Genomic DNA, 25,709 nt, shown 5'->3' with positions numbered 1-25,709 from the left:
GGGGGGGGGGGGGGGGGGGGGGGCGAGGTGGTGGGCGGGAGGCGCCCGGAGGGGGAAGGGCTTTGGGGGATCGAGTCTGCCTGGTTGGCGGACAGGGCGGGAGGCCTCCCCCCTCTCTCTGTGTGCGCGCGGCAGGCCACGGGGCCCCGCTTCCTCGAGGCGGCGGCTCCGGATCTGAACCCCCTGCTGCGCTATGAGCTGATCTGGGTATGGCGTATTATGGCGGGGGGGACGGGAGTCGAGAGAGGGAGTGGAATAAACACCCTCCTCTGTGGGGGGGGGCAAGTAATGGAGCTGGGGGGGTAAGTGAGAGCGAATTGAGTAAATACCCCTCGATCGCCATTTGGGGCAAATATTGCGGTGCGGGGAAGGGGGAATCATCCATAGGGCGGAGTAGAGAGATTGAGGCGCAATATCTAGAGGGAGTAGGAGATGGCTTTTTGCCCCTTTACTGCCCCCCCCCCCGCCCAATCCTAAAGTAGGGAGACTCCGATGACGCAATAAGGAGCTTAAAAGCTCCTGAAATCGGACGGGCTCAGCTGGCTGTTCAGACTAAGGATTTATTTCGCGTGTTTACTAATTAAAAGAACCCCCCAGCATATCTCAGATGTAGTGTGCAGGGAAAGATAAGCCAACTTGTAATGCCCTCCCCCAAGGAGCAGGGGTAAAGTACCGTTTTAGATAACTTCTCTGGGGGGGGGGGGCGGGGAATGTTTACATTCTAGTTTGTGGGGTGGTGGGGCTAATGGTACTGAGATGTTCTGGGGGAAGTCTCAAAGCTTCTGAGTGTGAGGAAATGTGCCCCCCCCCCCCCCCCGATAACTAAAATCAGGCTTTACGCACTGGATCTTGCTCCTCTGTGCACCAGTAATGGTTGGAGACATCACTACTGACTGACTGCAGTCTCATTAGCAGCTCCTAGTAGCTAGCAAACCTAGAGTCATTACATGAGAACTCAGAAGTGTCTCTTAAAAAAAAAAATCTGTTTTGATCAGATGTTTAGTGCTGGATAATCTAAATTTCATGAACACAAAAAAAATACTTTTTCGCTTAGAAACCATTGTGGTGGGGGAGAAAAGGTTAATAAATTGCAAAAACCCCTTGGTGAAAAGCATGTTAATGTTAATTTGTGTGAATTGGGTAGAAATGTACTAATTTAGTTGGTAGAAAAATGGTTTAAATTCCTAATGGTGGTAACAAGGCCAGATGAGTCTTGTACTACCTCCAGTAAACTGGGAAGAAGTGTAATCATCTGGACTCAGCAAGGGATTGAGAATAGGAACTCGGTTCTGTTCTTGTCTCTGCCACAGACTTGAAGACCATCCTGTTCTTTGGAATTTTCCCCCAAACTAGACCATAGGGATCCTTCCCTACTTTAGAAGGATGTAATGAGATTTATATATTGATTGTGTCTTGAAAATATGGGCCAAGAAACACTTGTATTGGGGTCATGACAGAGAGTGAACACAACCTCCTTTTTCCTAGTTGTCTGTTTTCTTCATATAGCATTAGCCTGGAAACAAGGCTGTGCTGCTGGAGAGCCCAGTTGGCAAGTCCTGATTTGGGACTGTAGGTCACAACTCTGCCAGTTGAGCTCAGGTTAGCTCTTCCCAACTTGGAAGTTAAACTTTAGCACCTCACTGCTTTGCCACACTAAAGGCTCGTCTGCATGCAGCTTGCATCAATTAACTAAAATTAGTTCTAAAGTTAAGCCAACAACTAAATTAACTGGTGCAAAGCCCTATGTGGGCACCCTTTAAATTGGCTTTCAACTGGGTTATATCTCACTAGTATGTAAACTAGCTTATCAATGTTTGATTTTTTTTAAGTTGATTTAGTTAACCTCAGAGCTTGTTTGCCCATGACATTACTCTAGAATAGCTATTTATAAGAATAAGAGTGTTTGTTTTTGCTCCTGCCTAGCTTAATCCATTAAACTAAACAGGAATAACATGTTCTTAATCTGGAACTAAAATGTCCACACATGGATTTATTCTAAAGTAGCTGTTGCACTTTAAATTCATACCCTACCCTCATCCAAATTCCTTTTTCAAGTGTAGAGAAGCCCTTAAACTGGGGCAAACTGTATACAAAGACTTCTGCAGGCTGAAGGGCGGGGAAGCAGGGAGGAGAATGGACACAGACCTCATCCACTGAAGCTATTAGCGGGCACTGTGGGAGGGAGCTGGAGAATGGAAAGTGACAACTGATCTCTTTACAACCTTTGGTTCTGGCATCCAGGGGGTGGGGAGTTTAGGTTAGTTGCTCAATACCCTTGATTCAGCAGATCTGCTCAAGCAAATGTCTCATGTAAGAATTAACACACTGGGAAAAATCTAAGCTTACTAAACACTCATCTCTACCATACAAATAAATGCATGCAAGTTGAGTGCCAAATGATTAACAATTGTAAATACACTCAAATCTGTTCTGACAGCTTGTCCATGCTACTCAGTTAAGAGACTATCCACTCCTCTTGTCAGATTGAGCTAACCCTCTAGAGGAATAATAGTGCGGAGTGGGCTCACTATACTTGGGATAGATTGTAAGCCATGTAGAAAAGGGTGTGTCCTTAAAATGTTTGTGGTCTGCTGTAAATAATAAAAACCAAGGATGAACTGGGTGTTCTCAGAGCATGTCATGAGACATCCTCTCTTCTGTTATAGTTTCTATCCCCCAGCGACCAAAGATTTGACCACTGACAAAGCCTGACTCGTCAGAACACAGCTCAAGATGGACACCGGTGTTATTGAAGGTGGTTTAAATGTCACACTTACCATTCGACTACTTATGCATGGAAAGGTACCTGCCATATCATCTCTTTATTCCTCCGGTGAAACTGGGTCGTAAGCAAATGTCTTGGAAACCCTTTTTGTCTGATCAGAAGATCAATTCTTTATAGGAATGGGTCTTTTTGTTGTAACCCAATGGGAGTCTAGTAATTTAAATAATGCTAAATAAACCCAGCCTAATGTTTCTTTGAAACGGCTCATCATTAGAGCCATTAGCTTCTTGATGCTGGGAACTTCTTGGCATGTGGTCTGTTCCTGGTAAAAGGATATTTTTGTGACCGTTGGGGCAGAGTTTTTGAAATCTCAATATATCAGTAAAGAAACTAGCATAACTTCAGAGTGTGGGGGGCATCTGTTCTATTAAAAACTCACAGGTTACACGATATTAACACTTTGTATTGGGGAGGGATGAACTTCAAGCACCCTATAGAATGTTTATTATAAATGTATTTCCACTTTATACTGAGATTCATAGATTCCAAAACCATATAAGGGACCATCGTGTTCATTTAGTCTGACCTCTTGTATAACATAGCCCATAGAGCTTCCCCAAAATAATTCCCAGAACAGCTCAGTCTCCACTTAAAAATTGCTGGTGATGAGAATACCTCATGACCCTTGGCAAACTGTTCTAATGACTATTACCCTTACTGTTCAGGCATAATTTTTATGTCCAGTTTGAATTTGTCTAGCTTCTATTTCCAACCAGGGAGCATTTTTAATCACTGCAGAGACGCAAGTCGCTATAGACACATAAGTGAGTTGGCTAGGAGAACAATGAGACTTACCAGACTTACTAAAACCATCTCCTGTTGAAAGAAATTGCTGAGCTTCACACTGATCTTGATCAGTAAGGGAAAACTTATGCCATTAGCTTGCACCCAAGTTGTCTCTGAACCCATGTCCTGTAATCTTTAAGAACTAACTAGTGCCTTTGTCCCCTTTGCAGGAGGTTGGGAGCATCATTGGGAAGGTAAATTACTAAATTTAGTCCTTATTTTACTTTATTCTTAGCCATTCAGTTCAGTAACTAACAGTCTCTCTCTTCCTTTTCTCTTCTCATCCCCTACAGAAAGGAGAATCTGTAAAGAAGATGCGCGAAGAGGTAGGTTCTGGGAGCAGGTGGCCACAAATTGGTCTTTAAATCAGTTGAGAGAAACTTGGGTGGAATAGTACCAGATCTTGGGGCCCTTGTACAAAGTCTTATGCAGGGATTCAACAGTTGCAGTTGTACTGGCAGCAAATAAGCTCATTGTGGGCTGAAAGGCTTCTGGGAAATGTAGTTCTTCTGACCAATCTCAGCACTGATCTAGCAGATAGAAACTAAGATGGCTGCCCAAAAAAGCAGAGAAGAACGAAGTGAGGGGTGGATTTCATGGTATGAAATAGAAATTTGTGTTGTAGTAGCACTTAGGGGTCTCATTGTGCTAGGCACTGCACACAGGTAATGGAGTTATTGACTGTTGTAACATTATCCACTGCCCTGCCAGTCCAAGTGGGACTGCTGCATGGTATCAGTCCCATTAGCGTAGCATCTCTGCTCTTTGCATTCACTTTGTTCCTCCAGAGTGGTGCCCGCATTAACATCTCGGAAGGGAACTGCCCAGAACGGATCATCACTCTTGCTGGACCGACCAATGCCATCTTCAAAGCATTTGCTATGATCATTGACAAACTGGAAGAGGTGCGTGTCTCTTCTCCTTACTGGTCTCTAGCCCTAGAGTGGGTCCTGGGAATGATCAGAAAAGTACCTAATTGCTTTTATGCTAGCTAGAGTCAAGACTTTGACTCTACCCTTTTTAGGTAGAGATGCACTGTTGTGGCTAGCTAGAATTGCTGCAGTCACTCAACATTTTGAATCTGGAACACTTGAGAAAACTCTGCTTGACTCAAATGCAGTGTAGCTAAGGCTTGGTTGACGGGACTGTCAACACAGGGAATGATGGATCCCTGCTGTGATGCAGCACATGAAGAGAAAGGGGGGCGCTGATCTGTGGGTTACCTGTTCGGCCCCTGGTACAGGCTGCCCTAACTGGCAGCCTTGATGCATTGGGTCACTTTTATGGGTGCAGAATTACAAGGGTGTAAAAACAGGCCCCATCTGCTTCAAAATCACCTGTATATGTGAGCTGATGCAGTTGCAGAACAGAAGCCTGCTGTGGAGGTGAGGCAGTTTCCACTGCACCTAGTATGGATCTGTGCTGTACCAGGGAGGAATGGTGAGCCCCTTTGTGCCAGCATCCCTGAAACAGTAGCCACAGAGCAACATGAATTGGGCCCACAGGTTTAGGCGTGGGTTATAGACTTCAGCAGTGCATCTTCAGTCCTATGTATGAGTTGCCATGCTGGCCCTTGCACTGGCACTCCCCTTCTGTACCAGGGCTCAGCCCAAGAACTGTATCAGAATCTGGCTAGCTAACATTCATTGCAGGGGGGATTCACAGCTGTTAAGCCAGCATTCTTACATCCAAGTATCCAGCATTGTCAGAACAACTTTGTCCTGGGATTGCTGAGCATATTTGTAATTTGGTATTGTGATGACCATCAAGTCTGGTGGGCTGCCTGGTCAATCAGCCATTTCAGAGGGTGTAACGCTCCTCCCTTCCGGTAGACTGAGTGAAGTACTGTCCCATAAGGCAGCAAGGTCTCTTCCTGACACCAGTGACAGCTATGCCCTGAAGCAAAAGGCTTTGATGGCTCATGTGACTTTAGCCTAGTCGGTGGAACAAATGTCCTTCAGCAGGATGGGAGGCTGCCAGCTCGGAGGCTGCTGCTTAAAAAAGCCAAATGTCAATGCTTAGCGGTTTCTCCACAGCCTGATAGGCTCTTCTCATCTGTTTGTGGAGTACTGTCCTTTCCTGGGCTCTGCACTTGATGTGACTTTCACTTTGAGATCCAGTGCCCAAGCCAAACCATGAGCCTGCAGCCAGTAGCTGCGTGTCAGTAACCTGAGAACACTGGCCCCATGCCTGGGATAAGGCTCGCTTTGCAAAGCCTGAGCTGCTGCCCTTGAGCAGTGGAAACGTCCCACTGTCACCAGGATGGGAACATGCATCTCTGACATGGTGGCTGCTATTAAGCATAATTTGACAATCCTAGGAGCCAATTGTGTGCAGCTGCAGGGGTCAGATTAATAGAGAAGGGAGCAGATGACTGGATTGCAGGGCTAGAACGCCACTGCAACGTTTCTGGTAATGCAAACTGAGAACTGAACTTCATAGCTTTTTAATTTCAGACCCCTGAGAGAGGTGAGCTCTGGGTAAAGCTGTGGCCTCCTTACTGCTGCTTTCCTTGCTGGCTCCTCTTTGCCTCCTATCCACAAACAGCAGCTATTCTATATAATTGCTGGTGGGTTAGCTATTCTTCAGAGGCTGTGTTGGGACTAGCCAGTGATCTGATCCCATATCATACTCCTGTAGCTTCATACTGAACTAGAATCCTTATTTGCAGGGTTCACAACACAATAGCAGCCAAGATCATCTATCCCCTGCAGCTTTTAAGCTGTAAACCTCTTGATTGTAACCATCTGAATAGCTAGGTGCCTCCATATACATGTATGGAGTCCTCTTGACGTTCCTCTAAGGAACATTGGGGTCTGCATGAGCAGCTGATCTCCAGCTAATACAAGAGTGCTTTAGGGCTGACTCAGAAACTTCCTGGCAGCTGGTATAAAGGCACATGAGTTTATTCTTTTTCCTTGTTATTCCTGTTGTCTGATGCCCTTATGCAGAGCAGGAGAATGGGGTTCCCAGTTAGGTGGAGTATGTGATGTAATAGTTTTTAGCCACTACTTAGTGGCTATACTGTTAGTGACTAAGCAGGATGTCATGGACTTCAAGGCCAGAAGCGACCAGCGTGATCATTTAGTGTGACCTAGGTCACCCACCCATTCCTGTAGTAGGCCCATAACTTTTTGCTGAGTTACTGAAATCTTCATCTTTTGATGTAAAGACTTCAAGTTGGCATCCACCATTTACTCTAGTTGAAACCAGCAAGTGACCCATACTGCAGAGGAAAACCCCCAGATCTCTGCCAATCTGACCGGGGGGACAGTTCCCCAAATATGGCAATCGGTTACGCCCTGAGCATGTGGGCCAGCCTCACTAGCTGGACACCTGGTCAAGAATTCTCTGTAGTAGCTCAGAGCCCTCCTTACCTAATGTCCCATCTCCAGCCACTGGAGATGGGCCATGTGTCAGTGTAGGCAATTTCCTCATACAATTGCTCTCCATGAACACATCAGGTTCAGTCTTAAAAGCAAGTTTGGTGTTTTTGTTTTTTTCCCCCCAACTACTCCCTTTCCAGAACGTCACTCCTCCGATGGCTAAAAACCTTTGTTTAATTTCAACCTAAACTTTCTGATGGCCAGTTTATACCTATTTGTTCTTGTGCCAACATTGGCTCTGGACTTAAATAATTCCTCTCCCTCCCTGGTGTTCATCCCTCTGATACATTAATGGAACAATCCGGTCTCCCTCAGCCTGCGTTTTGTTAGGCTAAACAATTCAAGTTCCTTAATCTCCAGGTCTACTCTGATCAGTATTGGATGGGAGACCTCAAAGGAAAACCTGGGATGCTGTCTGGAGTGTTTGCAGAGGGCCAGTGCCCCAACATGGTGCCTCACATGGGTAACTAAAGATCCCATGGTGCTCCTTGCAAGGGCAGGTGTCTAGGCTAAACTCCAGTTAGGATTAATTACACTGTCTCCCTACACATCTCCCAGCAGTTTCAATAGGGTGTTAGTTTCTTCACCTGTACCATTGCTGTGAAATGGCTCCCCGGCTGCACCTCAGGCGTGGTTTTTAGTACAGGGATCCTGCTCCTCTGAGTGCAGGGCACTACACTGGGTAACTAGCAAACTTGCTAAACGCTGCAGTCCCAAGGCATCCCTCTGAGTAACTCCTTATCCTTTCAGGACATCAGCAGCTCGATGACCAACAGCACAGCTGCCAGCAGGCCTCCTGTCACCCTGAGGCTTGTGGTACCTGCCAGCCAGTGTGGCTCCCTCATTGGAAAAGGAGGCTGCAAGATCAAGGAGATAAGAGAGGTTTGCACCTTCTGACTCTGACTAGTCTTTTGTGGGTTGGGTGTTGCTTTGAAGAGGAGTTTTCAACTCCAGTGGTAGCTGCAGTTCAACAGCAGGAGTGTTCTCTGTAGAGGCATCTTTTCGCTCCACCCTCCCCATGCCATAAGTGCCGGGTTGAATACTACATAGTAGAGACTTGGCATCATCCTGCCTTGAAAAGCACCTTGTATTTTTAGTGCGTGTGAAACTGAGACCAATACAGTGGCTGGAGCCAGACATAGTGGAGTCAGGTGCTGTTGAAGATCCCCCCCCCTCCTCCCCCAGCTCTGCTTGTGCACCCCAGTCCCAGCCTGATTACTTGAACCTCCTTTCTAAAGCAGGGGGAGTTGGCCTAGTTGGTGCAGGGGAATGGGATGCATGACTCCCGGGTTTCAGTTCTGAGATCTGCCACTTGCTTGATGAATGACTCTAGTTAACTAATTTAACCTCTCTGTGCTTCCACTTCCCCACCTGCAAAATGGGGGTGAGGGAATGTGAGGATTAAGGTTGTCAAGCATTCATGTGCCACCTAATGCTGTGAACCGGCAGGACACCAAAGAATTAATTCAGTTCAGCTTCACTGCTCATAGACACAGCGTCAACTTGCACATCAAGGCAAAGTTTAGCTTTAGTTTGTCTTGGCCCTGGGGTTCTGATGACTGAAGAATTCCAGCCACGACTAAACCACTTTATTGAGGCTGTGCAGGGGGAGGGTAGAACTGAAAGCATGGGGTTCGTTGCTGCTACTGGATACCATGAGATCAGAGTGGCGTGCCTGACTTTCTATTTTTAATCTTAAACTTTAAGAGTACAGGGGCGCAGGTCCAGGTGGCAGGAGACATGCTGCCCAACTCGACTGAGAGAGCTATCACCATTGCTGGGATACCACAGTCCATCATCGAGTGCGTCAAACAGATCTGTGTGGTCATGCTGGAGGTGAGCCCCAGGGATGAGCTGCTAGCTTCCTTTGAGGTGGGGAGGCAGACACGTTGGCAAAGGGGCGTCTGAAATGCCTATTCCGTGTTCGTTCCTAGAAGTGTAATGAGGGGCAAAGGGCAAGCTAGATGCCATTAGCCTTGTATTCGGACTCTGGCCGACAACCTTATTAAACAGAAACTGACTTGGACTCTCCCCCCTGACTGCAGAGAAACTGGTCCCACTTGAAATGGCGTCTGGGGCCTTGTAGGGGCAAGAGAAGAATCGCATATTGATCTAGGGTCAGTCTGTGGCTTTCAAGGTGAAACACAGAAGCATTCAGTTAGGACAGACTTGCCCATACCAAGGTTAAGATGAGCTTGTCAAGAAGCTTTTCATTCAGGAGTCTTTTTGGCTTTGCCTGACTCGGCCAGTCAGACAGGTGGCACCACGTAGCAATAATCATGGCTTCACCGCATCAACCAGAACTTTCTACTCACCAGGCTAGTGCCTAAGACCATGGCTGGCTCTGACATGGGGATATTCCTATTGTAGCTTCTCTTCTACGCTGGCCGGGGGTCGTGACATAGGCACCAGGGCAGTAAGGAGGGAGAAGTGAATTGTCGTTTGATGTAACTAGTAGCTCTGAGCCACTGGAATGGTCTAAAAATCCTGTTAACTCGTAGCAGGCTGGTCTCTCAAACTCCTGATCGTGGCATTTGCTTTCTTGAAGTGTAGGGGTATAAAGTAGAGGCTTCATGTCTAAGGACTTTCCCAAATGCTTAGCTGTGAGTACCAGTGAGTTTCTCTGGAGTCTAATCTCTTTCCTCTCCGACTCTCCTGTAACCCAGTCTCCCCCGAAGGGTGTTACCATCCCATACCGACCCAAGCCATCCAGCTCTCCGGTCATCTTTGCAGGCGGTCAGGTAAGGCCCTTCCTCTACTTGCCGGGCATAGGGTGCGGGAGAGAAGGTGACCTACCAAGTTGCAACATTGCCAGCACATATCAGCCCACTCTGTGCATGCTTGTCAGCCACGCTGCCTACCTGGCCAGTATAGAGCTACCTCTGCTGCTTTGGTTGGATTCTTCTGGAGGCTGCTCTGAACATTCAGCAGCCTCTTAACTTCCAGTAGGAGTTGGACACTGAGGAGCAGAAGGGGTTATTGTAGAAGGGGCAACGAGGTTGAGGGGAAACAGCTTTTAAGCTTGGTGCCTGAGTAGCCAGTCCAAATCCTGTATGTGGCATTCAGACAGACCACCACAGCTTGAACGTCTAAATACAAGATTTCCCTGTTCTGTTGGGGCACTGTTTGAAATTTGGTGTTAGCTGGGTGGCAAGCCTTGATATGCAGCAGGGGTTAATGTTTCCAACAGACATTGGGGAATGAGGGATAAGTCAGACTCTAATAGAACCAGGAGGAGGAAGGATCTTCCCAAGTCCATGAGATTATGCAGGTGTCAGATTCTGAAACAAGCAAGACCACCGGGGTCTTAGCCATTTCTGAAACAAGTTGACCCAGGAGGGCACATGACCAGCTTTAGCACCATGCCTCCAGGGACTCATGTGGATGGTAGTTAAAACATGCCATGTATTGGGCATACTGTGCCATGGCATGTGACTGTATAGTTGAGTGCTCACTGTGGCTATGAAGCAAGGCATTTTTGTGGCTGTTGCCAATAGCACAGGCCTTCTAACAAGACAGGACGGTGTGAAGCCTCTTCTCTCTAACATCAGACATTTCAAAACCGTGCTTGGAAGAATCCCTTTCAGGCAGATTCTGTGACTTCAGTCATTTTGATGTTTCAAACTTGTCCTGCAGATAATTACATTTGAGTAGCTTGGCCACCAGTTCAGGCAGACAATTGTGTGAGTGGTCAGGGTGGATGTGGCCTTGGGAAGCCCCAGAATCCCACTTCCTGAGAAGACACCTGAGGTTGCTGGGACTGTAATACTTGGAGGATTGCACTTTAACACAGCCAGTGCCTCCATGCTGGAAAGGGTTGTATAAAGCAAATACAATACCAGAGCCTGTAGCAGTTACATAGTTTAAAAAACCCTTCCAAAGCCCGGGGCTTTCTTGCATGGAGTGGAGGCTTATACAGATAGGAAATAGTGGTGCCTGTGGGTAAATACAGCAAAGTAACAGGTAGCAGCTACATAGTAAGACAGGAGCACTTCCCTAGAACCAGAGCTACGTGAGAATATGCCATGTGTTGGGATAGCCTGCTGCTCCCCCAACAGTCTGAGTTTGGGAGCAATTCTGTCATGTTCTTGTTCCTTGCCTTGGTCCCTTCCCTTTCCGCTCCATCCCCCATTCAGTTTCCCACTCTCCAAAGGCTTTGGCAGCTGGTTAGGCAGCTATCTGCCAGTGGAATGGCCCATGGGAGGTGATTGGAAGGTATTGTGGCCCAATTCTTTGGCTCTTGCAAACAGAGGACTGTACTTGCGGTTAGCCTTGCGGCATGCGAGTGCCCTGCCACTAGAGCAGTGAGGAGCAGGCTCGTTTGTGGCTGCATTCTTCCCCTGGCTCCACCATGCGCACCCAGCGCCAGACTAACATTCGGACTGGCTCCCTGGCAAGCTCGTGGTGGCGTTTGTGCTTTTCGGTGGCAGTGATGCTTAACTTGCAGCTCAGAGTGAACCGTGAGTTTGTCTAGCGCAGGGTCAGCCCTCTAAACCAGAGTAATTTCTGTGTGAATTTCGTATTAGCGGAAGGTTTTGGATTGACAGCCCTGGAGACTGAAGTCCTCTAATTTATCCACAGGACAGGTACAGCAGCGGCAGTGCAAGCTACCCCCACACCGCCCCATCAATGTGCCTCAACTCTGACCTGGAGGGACCACCTCAAGAGGTGAGAGGGGAGTTCAGTCTCCATGGCCCATTCAATCCTTGGCCTCTCTGAGACTGCCAACAAGGGTGGCAAAAATTGCAGTGGCTTTTTTTGTGCTGTGGACTCCTGTCCACTGGGACCTGGATTAAGGCCACCAGCCTCTCCACACAGGCCACCCAGCAGCCGGTGCATGGTAACAGCTTGGTCAATTCCAGCCTGGGCTGCATTTCTTGCAGTGACGTGGAAGTGAGAAGTCCTCCCTTTAGCCAACCAGTCCCTGCTCAGTGACTGACCCTCTGTGGGTAGCTTCAGTAGGAATCTGAACTCTGGTTTTCTTCCCCCTTAATCTAAAAATACATGGAACCAGCAGGTCAGCCTCTTGCCTCATTCTCCTGAATGCCTTTTGCATCAGTTAGTATTAGCGTTACCTTCAGCTGTAGTGTGTCCAGTGCCGTTTTTAGGTGTGTGGAGTAGTGAGAATTTAAAGCGGGGTGAATGGAGTTTTTTCCCCAAAAATCCCTTCAAAGTCATGGCTATTGAAGGGAATAAAGCTCTTTCCCTTCTTTGGGGGTGGGTGGGGGGTGTATGTGCAGGGCAGGAGGGTTAGAAGCACTGTCTGACTCTCCTCTACACACACTACATCTTCACCAAGAAACCAGCCCTTATTCTTGTCTGACTCTTCTTGGGGTGGGGGGGCAACACACCAGATCATCTCCCCCTCCTTATTCCACATATGGCCAATTCAAGTAACATCCCTTGCCTGTTGCAGCATTATGTCCCCTTTATCCTCCCCCCCAAGAATTCTCCACTTTGGCTCTCTGGCTTCCTGGCTAGTTGAAATCTGTCTGTCACTGGGTGGCTGTCCGATGGTTTTTAATAGGACTGTTTTCCTCCTTTTGTAGGCCTATACCATTCAAGGACAGTATGCCATTCCACAGCCAGATGTAAGTTTTGTTTACACTTCTTGTCTTGAAATCCACCCCTTCTCCCTTCCAAAATTTTTCCGTGCTTTCTCAATGCTAGCAGTCAGCTCGGTCTGAAATCAAATCTGATCTTTAAACCAAAAAACCCTCAAATTATTTGCACGTCCTTCAGTCCGTTTCAAACTAATCTAAGATCTGTCCCCCTTTCCTCCCGGCGTGTGACACATACACACAGACACCCTGAGCTTGGCGCTTCACACAAGCTCCGGCTCTCCCCTTCTCCAATTTGGCACAGAGCAAAGCCCGTAAAGAGAAAGCGAAACAAAACAAACAGCATGGTATACTGTCATTGTGGTTCTCAGGGCAGGGCATGGGACACCTGGTATAGCAAGCTGGCGAGGGGGAGTGGCAACTGTCTCCACATGATGCTAAATGCATCAAGTTATCAATCCTTTCTGCTGGGGTGGCTGCAGGGCAGGGGCAATGACTCTCCAGGTGGAAGACTGGCTAATGCTGGGCCTGAAGTAAAACACTCCCATTTTTAGCAGAGCAATGAAGCTGTTATTCCCTAGCTGTCCTGGTGTCCTGACTGGCTGTGTGAGCATCTCCCTTCTACCTGTCATCCTTCCTTATCACTTAGGTGCAGAGCTAGGTGGATGTGCTCCTGACTTTCTAGAGGCAGGGTTAATGAGAGGCTGATCTCTGCTCATGGCATATTTTAGAGCAGGGAGGGGCTAGGGCAGGGAAGAGGTGGCTAGAAACAGCTGGACTACTAGGAATTAGTGATCAGGGGATGGGGAGGATATGGAGGCTAAACACTGACTCTATCCTGGTCTCCCTTCATAACATACCTCTACCTTCCAAATGCTTGACAGACCCCTGCATGGTGTGTTAAGCACCACTGCAATCCTGTCTGTTTATCTCACCTGTTTGTGCTTGTCTCTGGAGCATTCCTGTTGTAATTACTGCAGCTGTCCTCAATTAACCAGGGCACTTGAGACTAGGTGTTGGCTTTTGCACCTGCAGTGCTTTCTTCCTCCCTTCCGCACCCATCTCTGCACAGGGAAAGCATTGCTTACCTAGCTGTCTTCTCTGCCCCCAAGGGGTTGGGCCTCTTGGGTGACTCCATGTCTGTTTTCTGTTTCATGTGTACTGACTCCTGGACAGATTGAACCCGTGAAATGCCTGACACCTGCCTCTTCTCTCTCTCCCTCTAGCTGACCAAGCTGCACCAGTTGGCAATGCAACAGTCACACTTTCCAATGTCTCATGGCAACACTGGATTCAGTGGTATGGAAATTCACTATTTCTTCTGTACGCTAGCACAGGCCCAAGCACAGCCCATGAGTCACCGCTTGGCCTCGCTGTAATGCAACCTCATGGTTTAATCTTCACTAGTGTCTTAATGTGTGTCCAAACCAGGTAACCATTCTGCCAAACCTCTCGGGTTGACCCTACGATTGAGTGGGGCAGCTTGAGTGCTAGATGGGCATAAAACAGGCAGGGCCTTCATGCTGCTTCCTTCACCCCATCCTCTGCAGCTCTGCCAGTGCACCTCACTTCTGACCTGCTGCAACACCCTCTCCCCTCCGGCTATTCCAGTCCTGAGCAGTCAACTGCTGATTGTACCGAACATGTGTCGTTTGTAATATGGCTAAGATGTCCATTAAGGCTTTAGGCTGAGATCACCAAACTCATTGTCACTTGTATCTTAACAGGCATTGAATCCAGCTCTCCAGAGGTGAAAGGCTATTGGGGTAATGATTAAAAAACAAAATCTGTAGTATTCTATTGTGTATTAATACTGGTCAGTCTCGTTTGCCTTTGGAAAAAAGTTGCCAGCAACATACACAGGGGGCTAAAGGAGTTTGGAAGGGACGTAGGTACTGACTGGCTCGATCGCACTTTGTTCTTCCCCTCCCCACCCAGAAGAAGGCCAGCTGGAATCTCTCCAACAGAGAGCAGAACTTCCTGGAATGATCACTCAGTGTCTGGCTAACCCACCCCTCTAGAAAGCTGTGGGCTTGTGGTGGCTCCTAACCTTTTCCTCCTTCTCCTGGGGAGGAGAATTTCCATAGTTGTTGCTAGACTGGATCAGGTCACTAGTCTTCACCCCCTATCTCTGGTGGCAGATCCTGACGCTTCAAACCACTCCTGGTGGTGCACCTCACCTTCATGCTATAGGGGCCGTGGGGAAAGGAGGGGCAGGGTTTGCTTTTCTGGCTGTTGCCATGATCCCTTACATCTGGAGGCCTCAAGCCCTTATTTCAACACAGGATATAAAAGCAAGACCCTAATGGGGAGAAGAGCTTGAAGGGTGTTAGTGATAGCCACAGCTGGCAGTCAACTGGTTTGGACTCCTCCTTTAGCCTTATTGGAAATGGGGGCGTGTAGGGAGGGGCCTGTTGAGGGTGAGATTTGGCAAGAGTGGGCTTTGCCGCATCTGTCACCAGACTGACTCCACATCAAGCACTCAGCTAACTGGAGTAGTGTCACCCTGCTGTGCTGTCCTGGGGGAGGGGTTGCACTGCACTTCCAAAGCTGGCAATTGAGGGTGGTCTGGTTCCAGCGGGCATGGGAGCCACATGACTGAATGGTGCCCATGCGGCTAGTGTGCTGCTCTGTGACTGTCCTGACCGGAAGGAAGATCTGTGGTGGTACATCTCGGGGACTGTGTTTGGGGGGGTGGGGTTGGAGTAACTTCTTACAGCTTGCTCTTCCCTTCCTGTTAAACCATCTTCAAGGTAGCAATGATTCCAGCAGCAAATGCTGGCTTGACTGGTCAGGTGTCTGTTCTGCACCAGGACACCCCACTGCCTTGTATTAACCGTGTCCTGGTCTCTTCCTGTCTTTTAGCAGGTTTGGATGCATCTGCTCAAACTACTTCTCACGAACTCACCATTCCAAATGATGTAAGTATCCCACAGGCTGCATCTTGGGGATCTCTAGCTGGCAGAGCAGGCCGGGATCCATGCTGGGACCTGAAAGCAAATGGCTTCCATTCCCCAGAGCTGTCTTGCAGAATCCTCCATTAGAAGTGGAGTGTGCATGGCTGTGCATTTCCTAGCACTTATCCTGGCCAGCTGTACAAAACCACAAACAAAATGAACAGGCCTCTGACATCAGTGCTTCTTACATTCTCTTGGTACAGGTTGTTCTACAACCCTCAGGTTAGTAGGAAGGAGGTATCATGTCTAAAGACACAGATATCTCTGCTCCAGCTGCCCCTGCACCCCAGGGGTCTCCTGGCGTCTAACCTATATCCCTTGAGGTATCTAGCACCCATTCTCTAAGGTAACACAAGAATGGGTGATCTCTGCAGGGGATTGCATACAGCATAACTGCTGTGTATGCAGGGAACAGCTAGTTGAAACCGCTACTAATTGGAGTCCACTACACGCTGCTCTTGCAGAGTATAATCTTCTCTCCGGAGCTGTTGTAATTCCTTATTCTAGCCCCAAAGCAGGGGTGCTATTAAATGGCCTTCATGGCTGCAAGACTCAAATAGCACTTTGGACAGCTTCACAATTAACACAAAGGACAGGAGTGGTTGGCAAAACAGATAAATGTCACTCTCATGTGACTAGTAGCTAAAGCAGAAGCCTGGGAATTGGGATTTGTGGTTCAGTGGGGGACTTCACCTCGCTGCCAGTTTTCTCACCCTGTAGGATGGTGCGAGTTGTGCCCGGTGGAGGAGGGGAAGGAGGGTGTGTTCTCAGGCTTAGTACTGAAGAAATAAGGATGTTAAACCTTATTCTCGGCTGACCTAATTTGTAACTGAAACACTTTTTCCCTTAGTTGATTGGCTGCATCATCGGGCGTCAAGGCGCCAAAATCAATGAGATCCGCCAGATGTCTGGGGCGCAGATCAAAATTGCCAATCCAGTGGAAGGATCTACTGACAGGCAGGTTACCATAACTGGATCTGCAGCCAGCATTAGCCTGGCCCAGTATCTAATTAATGTCAGGTAAGTCTCTGAACGGCAGGTTGTCTAAGTGCATGTGGGGGTGGAGCAGCATGACTAACGTAGTCTGCATTCTAAACTAGGGCGATGTCAGTATCTCGTCCGCTCACCTGGCTGGATTGTAGCTCTCGGGAGCAGTACCCCTCCTTGTATTGCAGAGGGTGTAAGTGATACAAGCACTTACATCACTGACTTTTCTGGTGCACTATTCCTTCCTCCCCCATAACTGCTGGAGAATCCAGCTCTCCTGCTTCCCATGATGAAATTTCCTTCTAGAATGTGGAAGGTTTAGGACAACATTAGCCAAGCTGGATTAATCTGAGATTTCCCTGAAGCTGTTGGAGCCCCAACAGGCCCAGTTATTCCTTCCCAGTAAGCCAGGCTGGGCTATACTTAAAGAAGGACCAGGTAGCTGGAGATGCAGGAAGATTCCTCCTGTGTCTTGCAGCAAGGATAGAACGGATTAGTCTGATGGTACATTTTAGTGTGCCAATGTACTAGGTTTGTTAACATGGGGTCAGCTTGGTAATGTGCTGGTCAAGGAAATCTGTTGTGGGGCGCTGTCCTGCTCAGCAGCTGTTCTTGGCTACTCGTTAGCAGCAGTTCTTGGCTAGCAGCTTTGAAAAGGAAGAATGAAGGAACCAGTGGTTTTGCTTCAGTTCGAGATCACTGCGCAGCTCCTTATTGCACTGATGGCTACTGGGAGAGGCCTGTGCGTTAGGAACTTTCCTGCCAACGCTTCCCTCCCTGAGCTGCCATCTGTAACCACACTAGCTTCAAGCTGCTGCTGAGGTCTGCAGTTGTCAGGTGGCAGCACTCACTGCAGCATACGACTGCTGCAGGTTTCCACAGGCTTCGTCAAAGAGCTGAGCTGGCACTTGGCCCTCTGCAGCTCTCTAAAGTAAAGCATTAGCTTAATGGAGAACTCCGACTTCCCTGATTAAAAACCTAGGGCAGAGCAGCTGGGCATGCATGTCCTAGATTCACTCCCGCCCATGCAGCCTGCTGCAGCTGTATTATGCTGCAAACGAAGAGCCAGGCTCAAGCCTAGGATCTGTAGCTGCATAGGTCTAGGGCCTAGCTCCTACTTACAGGGTGAAACAGTGAGCTCTGGCAAGGCTAAATTCAGCCACTAGTCCCTGCCAGGCGTCCATAGACTATCTTCTTTTGGGGGCTCTTCTTTTAGTCAATTACAGTAACACATGGCACAGCTTTCTCTCTGGCCCCAGCTTGTACTTGCTAGAACTCTCCCATGGAATAGGATCCCCTCCCATAGGATCTAGGCATTCAGACCCTGTTTGTTTGAAATGGTTCCCTGCCCCACCAAACCTTTCCTTTTGGTGGAGATTTAGCAGCTGCTTCTTGACATTGATTGGTGGCTCGTGTGGCTTTTTTGCTTGAGAACAAAGGTCCAGGACCTAAATACCCCAGTGCCAACCCCTACCTGTAGTGTGAAATCCCAGCTCTATTGAAATCAATGGGAGTCTTGCCACTGACTTCAGTAGGGACCATATTTTGCTCTGTGTCCAGGCTGACTTAAATCGCCAGGCTGCACAAGAGCTAGGGGCATTCAAGTTCCTCAGGGAAGCCGCACTGGTTGCCGTGAGCTGTGAAACAGTTGCAGCTGCCCCAGGGAACATTAGTGTGTTTAATTGATGCCACTCTGGTTGGGCCAGGGATGGATTTGACCTGCGGTCTGGGCATCAGTAAAAGCCACTCTTTGGTAATGTAGCACTCAAGTTAGTCAATTGGCAACACAGGATTCCAGAGGATCTTAAAGCAAGATGTTCTAAGGCTGTGTTTTTAATGGTGGTTAGACTTCAGTTGTCAGGACTCGAATCTTTAGCTAGTTAGTGGGTAGCCAGTGAGTGGCCTATAGGTGTCTTTTGTTTTCAGGCATACTCTGGTTATCTATGGCAAAGTGCTTTCTTTGCATCTTGAACTGAGAAATTCTAATGAGCCAAAAACAAGCGGCGTTTGTCTGTCTGCCATGGGAGCACGTCTCGGCTGGGAAGCCTGCTCGGTTGCAGTGCTTCAGAAAACCTTGCAGTGTCAACTGTCTCAGATGAGAACTCACCAAATCCAAAAACAAACATGAATCCAATACAGCAAAACTGGCTTTGCTGGAGCATACTAGCAAATGCAGACGGAATTCCTTTCCTTTAGCTGTTTCTGTAGGTCACATTTAAATTGAACGTTGGGTTTTAAAGGTGGTCAGTACAGAATGCTGTGCTTAATGTTGATGCCAGACCATTTAGAGGTGGGATTGATTTCCACTGGTTTTCTGTGAAAAGAAAAAACCTGACTTGATTTTCTTGCTAGCTTTTCTGTTGCCCAGTCAATCAAAAAATGCCTTTAGGCCTATTCTGTTGATTCCCAATTTTCTTAAAATGATGGTGCCTTCTGAACAGTGCGTTGTATTTCGAACCTAAGCTGTAAATCCTTGATGGTAGACTTAATTGCAGGTTTTCAAAATACTTCTGAGGAGGCCTTACTAGAAAAGGACTCAACATGATCCCAGCTCCTAGAAGCTACATCTGTCCAGATGTTAAAGCAATTGAAATACTAGAATCTTACTAGCTCTTAAGGCTGAAAGGGACCACTGGGATCAGCTAATCTCATTGCCTGCCTAGAATGGGCCATAGAATTTTGCCCAGGGATACCTGCATCAAGCCAATAACTGGCTGAACCAGAGAATATTTTTAGTTCTCATGGGAAGTGGCTTAGTGTACAAGGCTTGCTCTGCATCTTTCAGTTTTAATCCAGTTGACTTTTCTCCTGCCTTTGAGTACAGTACAAGATGGGGAGACCAGTTTGCATATCAGTCACTTAGACTCTCACTTGCGTTTTAGACGTAACTTTTCGCCGGGCGCTAGCCGTGCTGGATGCTCCAAGGCTGTAGAGGAGACCGAGCTGCTTTAGCTAGAACCCTGAGTGGGTGTGCTTTGCGTTTCCAGGCTAGGCTCATGCTATTTAAGCTGTTTGTCTCCTGTGCTTTTTTTGTGGTGTTCCCATCCACCCACCCTTTTTTTTGTTCCTTTTTCCTCTGTTACAGTTTAGAAAGCGCTAAACCCTCCTCCCAGACAGCCTCCGTCACGATCCCCGATCACCTCAGCATCAACCTCTCTCAACCCTCCACCCCTTCTTCTTCTTCCTCCTCCACCACCACCCCCTCGCTTGCGACAGCAGGGGTCTCCGACGCACCCTCCAGCCTCCCCAACCCTCTTCCGACCGCCCCTTGTGTCTCCAGTCTGCTTGGCATGAAACCCGTCCCTCTCCTGGCTCTAAATGTTGTGTCTGCTGCTAAGGGTGCCTCCACCACCTCAGCTATGCCATGTGTTACTAACAAACTGAAAACGGAAAAACAGAGATTCTCTCCTTATTGAGTGTCTGCTTGTGACCGTAAAGGAACAGCAGATTGGTGTCAGCCTGGGGATCCCGTAGAGGAGCCTTGGAAGAATTTTTTTACTTCAAAAAAAAAAAAAAAGTGAGCTTGTGATTTCTTAGAATGGAGTTTTTTTTTTTTTTTTTTTTTTTTTTTTTTTTTTTTTTTTTTTGCTGGTGACCTTCAGTAGGTCGAGAGACAATTTAACAAGTATTCTAACAAGTCCTGGAGTCTAGTGATCTGTTTAATTCCTTGATTTTTATGTAGTTGTAGCTGTTGCTTTTAGTAGCTTGTTTGCATTGCTACATGAAGAAAATGTGATAGGAGGGTCTGTTTAATGAATAAAAGATTCTCAATTAACTGCATTTTGGTTAAGTTGCTAAAGAGGCTGATCAGCCAAACCTGTCTCTTTGATGTCTGTACTTGCAATAAAGTTGCCACAGAGTATCTGCTCGGATAGCTGATGTGTGCTAGAATGGAGAGGGGGACCAGGAATTACACCTCCCCATGTGATAGGGACAAATCAGCTGTGCACCTGACAATTGTCAGCATGCCCCTCTAAATGCCCTGTGCCCCTTGACCTCTGGCCAGACTCTAACCATGCTCAGAGTTGAGCAATGAGATCAAATGTGAATCCCTGCCCCTATGCTGGATGAACACGGCCATGGAGGGATTCCTAGACTGCCTTTAGAGGCGGGTGTTGGGAGCTCACACTTCTCCTAATCAGTACCATGAGGAAGATATGCTCCTATTCAAGGGCAGGGAGCTAAAACTCCTGGATCCTCGGTAGCTCTTTGTGGGGTCAGCAGGTAAGCACCCCAGCATAGTTTGAATTGCCATTGGTCATTGGAACAATTTGTTCTAGAGCAGTGGTCTTGAACCACTTCATTTTCAGACTCCTAAAATTTTGAATGGAAGTGCAGACTTCTTTGGGAATATTAGACTATCTGCAGACCCCCAGATTGAAAACCACTGTTCTAGAGGAATCCTACCCTAAATTCCCCCAGCAGCTCTGCTCACACCCCCATAGAGCACAGAATGGCTCTGGGAGGCCTGGAGGTTCAAGCCACAGGACTCCCCCCACCCCAGACAGAACAGAAACCAAACAAAACTGTACTAGTGCTAAAACGAATGGTACAGCTGGAGCCATTCGAAGTGCTGCTCAGGTAGGGCCAACTCCACCAGTACTGGGTTCTAGAAGTTAGGCAAAACACAGCTGCTTCATTCCCCGTGCTGTGGTGGGACTACAAATGGCCTAAAGCAAGTAGTCACTTCTCAGGGCCAGTTACCTGCCTTTCTAGTCAAATACCAGATACTACAGTACCACAACCAGCTGTGGGTTAAAGGCCTTGAGACCCTAAAGGCACCAACTGCCTCTGATTCATTGTCCCAGAGGCATTTCATACCTGTGTGCACTGGGCGATCCAGTCTGGAAACAGCTGTTGCATACCTCTGGTGTCTTTGAAATAGAGATCTGACGTGGGACACTCCTTCCCCACAGGTGCATACCACCTGCCTCCCCTGGAGTCGGAAATGACCCATTAGCATTCCTCCTGTTCTATAGGCTATTGGTTATCCCAGGGCAGAGCGGGACCAAAGTGGCTGTCTTTCTGCTCCTTCTTGAGGGGCTACTAGCCGGTGCTGACCCAGTGGCCCCCGGCCTTCTGTTACAGTAGTTCAGTGAGTCTTGCTCCTGTCAAGTGAAAAGTACAGAATTCCTCTCCCCTCTCCTGGGCCCAGGACACCTGCTCGTTAGCCTGGGTCTGCCACACTTCAGAGGCTGGCTTTCAGTGGGTTGTCTGGCACTTTTGAAACTAAACCCTGAGGCAACATGGGACTCTGACCAGTGCTGCTTGGAACTTGCTAGATTGTCATGTGACTAAAAATGGAACTGTTAGCATAGGACTGGGGGTGGGTGGGTGTGGGAAGGATTAGGGCACAGTCTGGAGTCCAGTGTGCAGCTGCCTATGAGACAGGTGGGATTGGCTCGATCCCATTGGTGGGAACAGTTAATGGGCTCCCTGGATCTCCGAGCTGGCCTGCTGAGCCCTTCATTCCAGACTAGCGCGAATCCTCGGGCGGTTTTCATTTCTGCGGTAGTTTAACTCAGCTGTAACTTGCACTGTTCTGTGATGTAGTGTAACCACGTTAAGTAAAGATGATCTACTCTTTACCCAGCTTCAGGCCTGTAGAGTCTGTTTTATAGGGTGTGCTGGAAAGAATCTTAGTTGTTAATCTGGCTGCTCCCACCGCCCTTCCGCTGCCCTGTCCCAGGCTGGGTGTCAAGCTTCTGCAATGCAGGCTAGGCCACGAAACAGAGGCAGGGTAGCAGACTAGGGGAGGGGAGGTGACTTCTGTTTGCTGCTGTTGAATTGCTCTGACCTTGGGCAAGTTACTTATTCTCCTTGCCCTCACCTCCCCCCTCTGTAAAACTGCTAATGCTGCCTTTGAGTTGCAGGTGAGAAGCTCTGAGTAAGTGTGAGAGGCTCAGCAGCCGTGTGGGCAGTGGGAGGGCTGGTGAAGAGCAGACCTGCTCTGATCAGGACTGAATTCTGGGAGGTTCTATCCCACATGAGCAAGAGCTTGGTCTGACTGCTGAGGGTTTGTCAGCCAGATGTGCTGGGTTCTGAAATTTGGCCTTTAAGGGGTCCCCTCTGGGCGGGGGTATCATACACCTGGGGTGAAAGGGCCAGCTTTGGAGCCCTCAGTCTTGGCTTCTGTCTGAGCCCACTGTGGTCCAGGGAGCTGCTTCCTCTTAACACAGCTTTCCCAGGGAGCTGGCAATCCCCAGCTGCCTTTTCCAGGTACTTGACGTGCCTTGAATTCTCCTGTCAGCAGAGACCAGGTTCCCATGTCCTGCTGGCTTGAAGGCAGCCTCCAGTTAAGTTTCTAGCAGTCAGACTACAGGACTCCTTCACACGTTTGTGGAGACCCTGCTGATCCCATTGAAGTTTGAGGCCAGAATCTCATGGGGGATCCCTTTGTTCCATTCCAGATGTCATGCAGCATAGGGAGACGAGTAGCTTGTCCAAAGGGCCCCAAGGAAATGCCCTAGCCTGTAGGTGCCCAGCCATCCTTAGAATTGCCTGCCAAAAACTGGGTGGGTCTCCCTGCAGAGCAGCCTAGCAAGGCCCTGCCACTGTTCAGGGTCTGGGTCCTCTCCCCCTACATTAGGGGCCTGTCCCTGGAGACTAGCAACCTGTCTGTGAAATACACTTGTATTGAGCATTTGGAACAACACCTGTGAACTTCCCTTCCCTCAAGACCCAATGCTGAAGTGACTGGACAGGGCAGCTCCGCTTTGCCTGCTTCATAGTTAGATTTCTCTTCAGCTGATGTGGGAAAAAGTACCACCTCTATTGTACACCCCCTGAAGTACAAATGTCTGTCACGGTAGCATGCAAGGCCTGGGCTGAAGCACTGAATAGCCTGGCTGCCCCTTTATTGAAAGGGAAACTAATCTAGTCCCTGAGGTGGGACTAAGCAGTGGCTGTCCAATCTTCTCTCTGAATGAAGCCATCTGCATCCTTTGATCAGGCCAGGCCACTCCACTAACTAGTACTAGCATTGGAGACTGGCACATGTCAGACCAAGGTAAGTTGCCTGACTTGGGTTATAACTCGACTGGCTAAAACCATGCTGCAATACTGCCTCCCTCTCTGGCCCTTCACAACCAAGCCCCTCACAGGATGGGGTGGGGATGTGAGGAGTTAGCTGGTTCCACTGCAGCCTAGCTCAAAGTGGTAATTCCTGGTGGTGGTTTTTACTCCATGGCCACATTTTGTGCCTCCATGGACTTGACTTGAAAAAGATGGCAAACCAGTGACTAAAGCCCTGCCCTGACCAAAGGTGGTAGGAGAGGGTCTGCCCCTTTTCCCCATGGAGCTTGGCTCAGACTTGGCAGGAATAAACTGCTGCTGCGATGACTCAGTGATAGACCAAGGCCAAAATATTAAACCCTGGTGCCTGGCTGGCACCTAAATTAAAAGTATCCTGATGGTTCAGAGATGCTGAGTTCCTGTCACTGACAAATGCCTCCTGACATCAAAGTCCTCTGTAAACAGCAAAATGTGCCAACTGCTCAGCTCCTCCAGCTGCTAGGCTGGAAAATGTGGTGTCTCAGACCTGGTGGTAGAATCTGCAGTGGGGGAAGGTGGTCTGTCTTTGCGGGGTGGGGAATAGGGAGGTGTCATTGTAGACTTACTGTTTGGCTATAGGGATAGAGGCAGGCAGATGCACTAGGCACAGAGGTGATGTCTAGCAGAGACCTACATCCAAGATCACTTCTAGATTGGACTTCCAGCTACTGGAAGAGTTTCCCCACTTTAGTCTTCCAGGACCCAACATGGGACAACTCTCCTGTGCTGTTAAGGACCCACTTCTAGGGAGCCCATAGTCACCCTGTTGCTGCTAATCAGCTTAGCTGGAAAGTGCTCACCAGTGGCCCAGGGATGCAGCTGGCTAATGCCTCCTCAAGCACTTCTATGGGGGAGGGGCTTAATCCAGCTGTGCTAATCTCCCTCCAGATGTTCCTTTCTTGATCCCTCTAATGCAAACCAAATCCACATGCAGGTTCAAGTCTGATGGGGGTCAGGGGCTAGTGATGCACAATGCTCTTGACTCCTGGTGACCCTAGCAGGTGCCCAGAGTTCAATCCTGCAAGCTAGCCTGCTCTTGGGGAAGGCTGTCAGGGACCCTCGGCTGTCACCAGGGAGTCTGGAATCCAGTGCCATCTCTGCTCTTTCAGAGGAAGGAGCTGCTGCTGGAGTGTGGCCCAGTCTCTTGTCATTCTGTAACTGGCCACTTGATGCAGTGATGGCCTGACAAAGCACCAAAACTGCCTCAACCACAAGGTCTCCATGCATCTCCAGGCAGTCCTGGAGAACAAACCTCAACACGCCTGGTCATGCAGCACCTAGAACAGGACCTTGGGCTTCTGGGGGCTGATAGTGCTCAAGTAACAGGTTCTTGGGAGCCTGACACCAGCACCCAGCACCCACCGCTTGGGCTGGACTCCCAAACTGCTCTAGCAGGTCCCAACATGTTATGCTCTTGAAGATGCCCAAGTAGAACCCAGCTTTAACCCTCTAGAGTTGACCTGGTGTAGGTTGGAGCTGTTGGATGTAGCTGGGTGGGAGATGTCACATCCTTCTCCAAGCTCATGCAGTATCCTAGGCAAAGTCTGTATTAAATGTCCCACCTCTGCTTTTTTTTCCAGGCTTTCTTCGGAGACTGGTGGAATGGGAAGCAGCTAGGACAATGCAAATGCCTCACTCATTACCCCTTCTGCTGTTCATCCCCATGATCCATCTGTGTAGTTTCTAAGCAGTCAGATTCCAGGTTTTAACTAGTTTGTAAATTTCAGTTTCTACACGCTTTACCCATCCACTCATGATTTTTTTTTTAATTACAGCATTTTAATTCCTTTCTCTGTTCAGCTGTTAAAATGCTGAGATTCATATCTTAGTTTTATAAGCTTTCCCTTTTTTGGCTCATGAAGTTTTCTGTTTGTCTTGAAATGTAAGAGTGGAATATTAATACATTTCAGTTTAGTTCTGTAATGTCAGGAAATTTTTCAAAAAAAATAAAAAGATGGACTGGAGCTTTTTTCCTTGTGAATAGAAACTGGATGATTTTTGTTAATTGATCTTCCTTGTCTGACTGTCTTTTGTTGGGCCATTTGACTGCAAATGATTCATTCCCACAGCAGAGTCCTGTGCTGTCATGTCAGAAGCTAGAAGGAGTTATGCACTCCCACTGACATTCACTCCTTTCAGCTTACCTGGCAGATCTCTGCCTCAGGGGGTAGGAGGACTGGATCTGATAGCACCA

At 48.3% G+C, this 25,709-nt stretch overlaps 1 protein-coding gene across 13 annotated transcripts in view; it reads left to right on the top strand.

Moving 5' to 3' along the window:
• The window catches only part of PCBP2 (poly(rC) binding protein 2), a 26,073-nt gene extending 571 nt beyond the window's left edge, over window positions 1-25,502 (top strand). The window contains exons 1-15 of one of the 13 annotated variants that reach the window (XM_024218212.2): window positions 126-207; window positions 2,667-2,802; window positions 3,742-3,765; window positions 3,865-3,897; window positions 4,360-4,476; window positions 7,708-7,839; window positions 8,665-8,793; window positions 9,624-9,698; window positions 11,539-11,625; window positions 12,507-12,548; window positions 13,745-13,817; window positions 14,246-14,284; window positions 15,384-15,439; window positions 16,326-16,495; window positions 25,096-25,502. In XM_024218212.2, the coding sequence (XP_024073980.1) occupies window positions 2,734-2,802; window positions 3,742-3,765; window positions 3,865-3,897; window positions 4,360-4,476; window positions 7,708-7,839; window positions 8,665-8,793; window positions 9,624-9,698; window positions 11,539-11,625; window positions 12,507-12,548; window positions 13,745-13,817; window positions 14,246-14,284; window positions 15,384-15,439; window positions 16,326-16,495; window positions 25,096-25,132 (1,083 nt within the window). In that variant the 5' untranslated portion in view covers window positions 126-207; window positions 2,667-2,733 and the 3' untranslated portion in view covers window positions 25,133-25,502. Of the gene's footprint in view, window positions 1-125; window positions 208-2,666; window positions 2,803-3,741; window positions 3,766-3,864; window positions 3,898-4,359; window positions 4,477-7,707; window positions 7,840-8,664; window positions 8,794-9,623; window positions 9,699-11,538; window positions 11,626-12,506; window positions 12,549-13,744; window positions 13,818-14,245; window positions 14,285-15,383; window positions 15,440-16,325; window positions 16,496-19,547; window positions 20,017-25,095 lie in introns of those variants that run through there. The other 12 variants (XM_024218213.3, XM_024218211.3, XM_029913728.1 and 9 more) reach the window with 12 other exon arrangements.
• Window positions 25,503-25,709: the final 207 nt, after the last annotated feature.

Source organism: Terrapene carolina, unplaced genomic scaffold, assembly GCF_002925995.2.
Source record: "Terrapene carolina triunguis isolate 2854851 unplaced genomic scaffold, T_m_triunguis-2.0 Scaffold836, whole genome shotgun sequence".
Classification (NCBI taxonomy): domain Eukaryota; kingdom Metazoa; phylum Chordata; order Testudines; family Emydidae; genus Terrapene; species Terrapene triunguis.
Note: the sequence above shows the minus strand (reverse complement) of the source record. Positions and strands in the feature narration are given on the sequence as shown.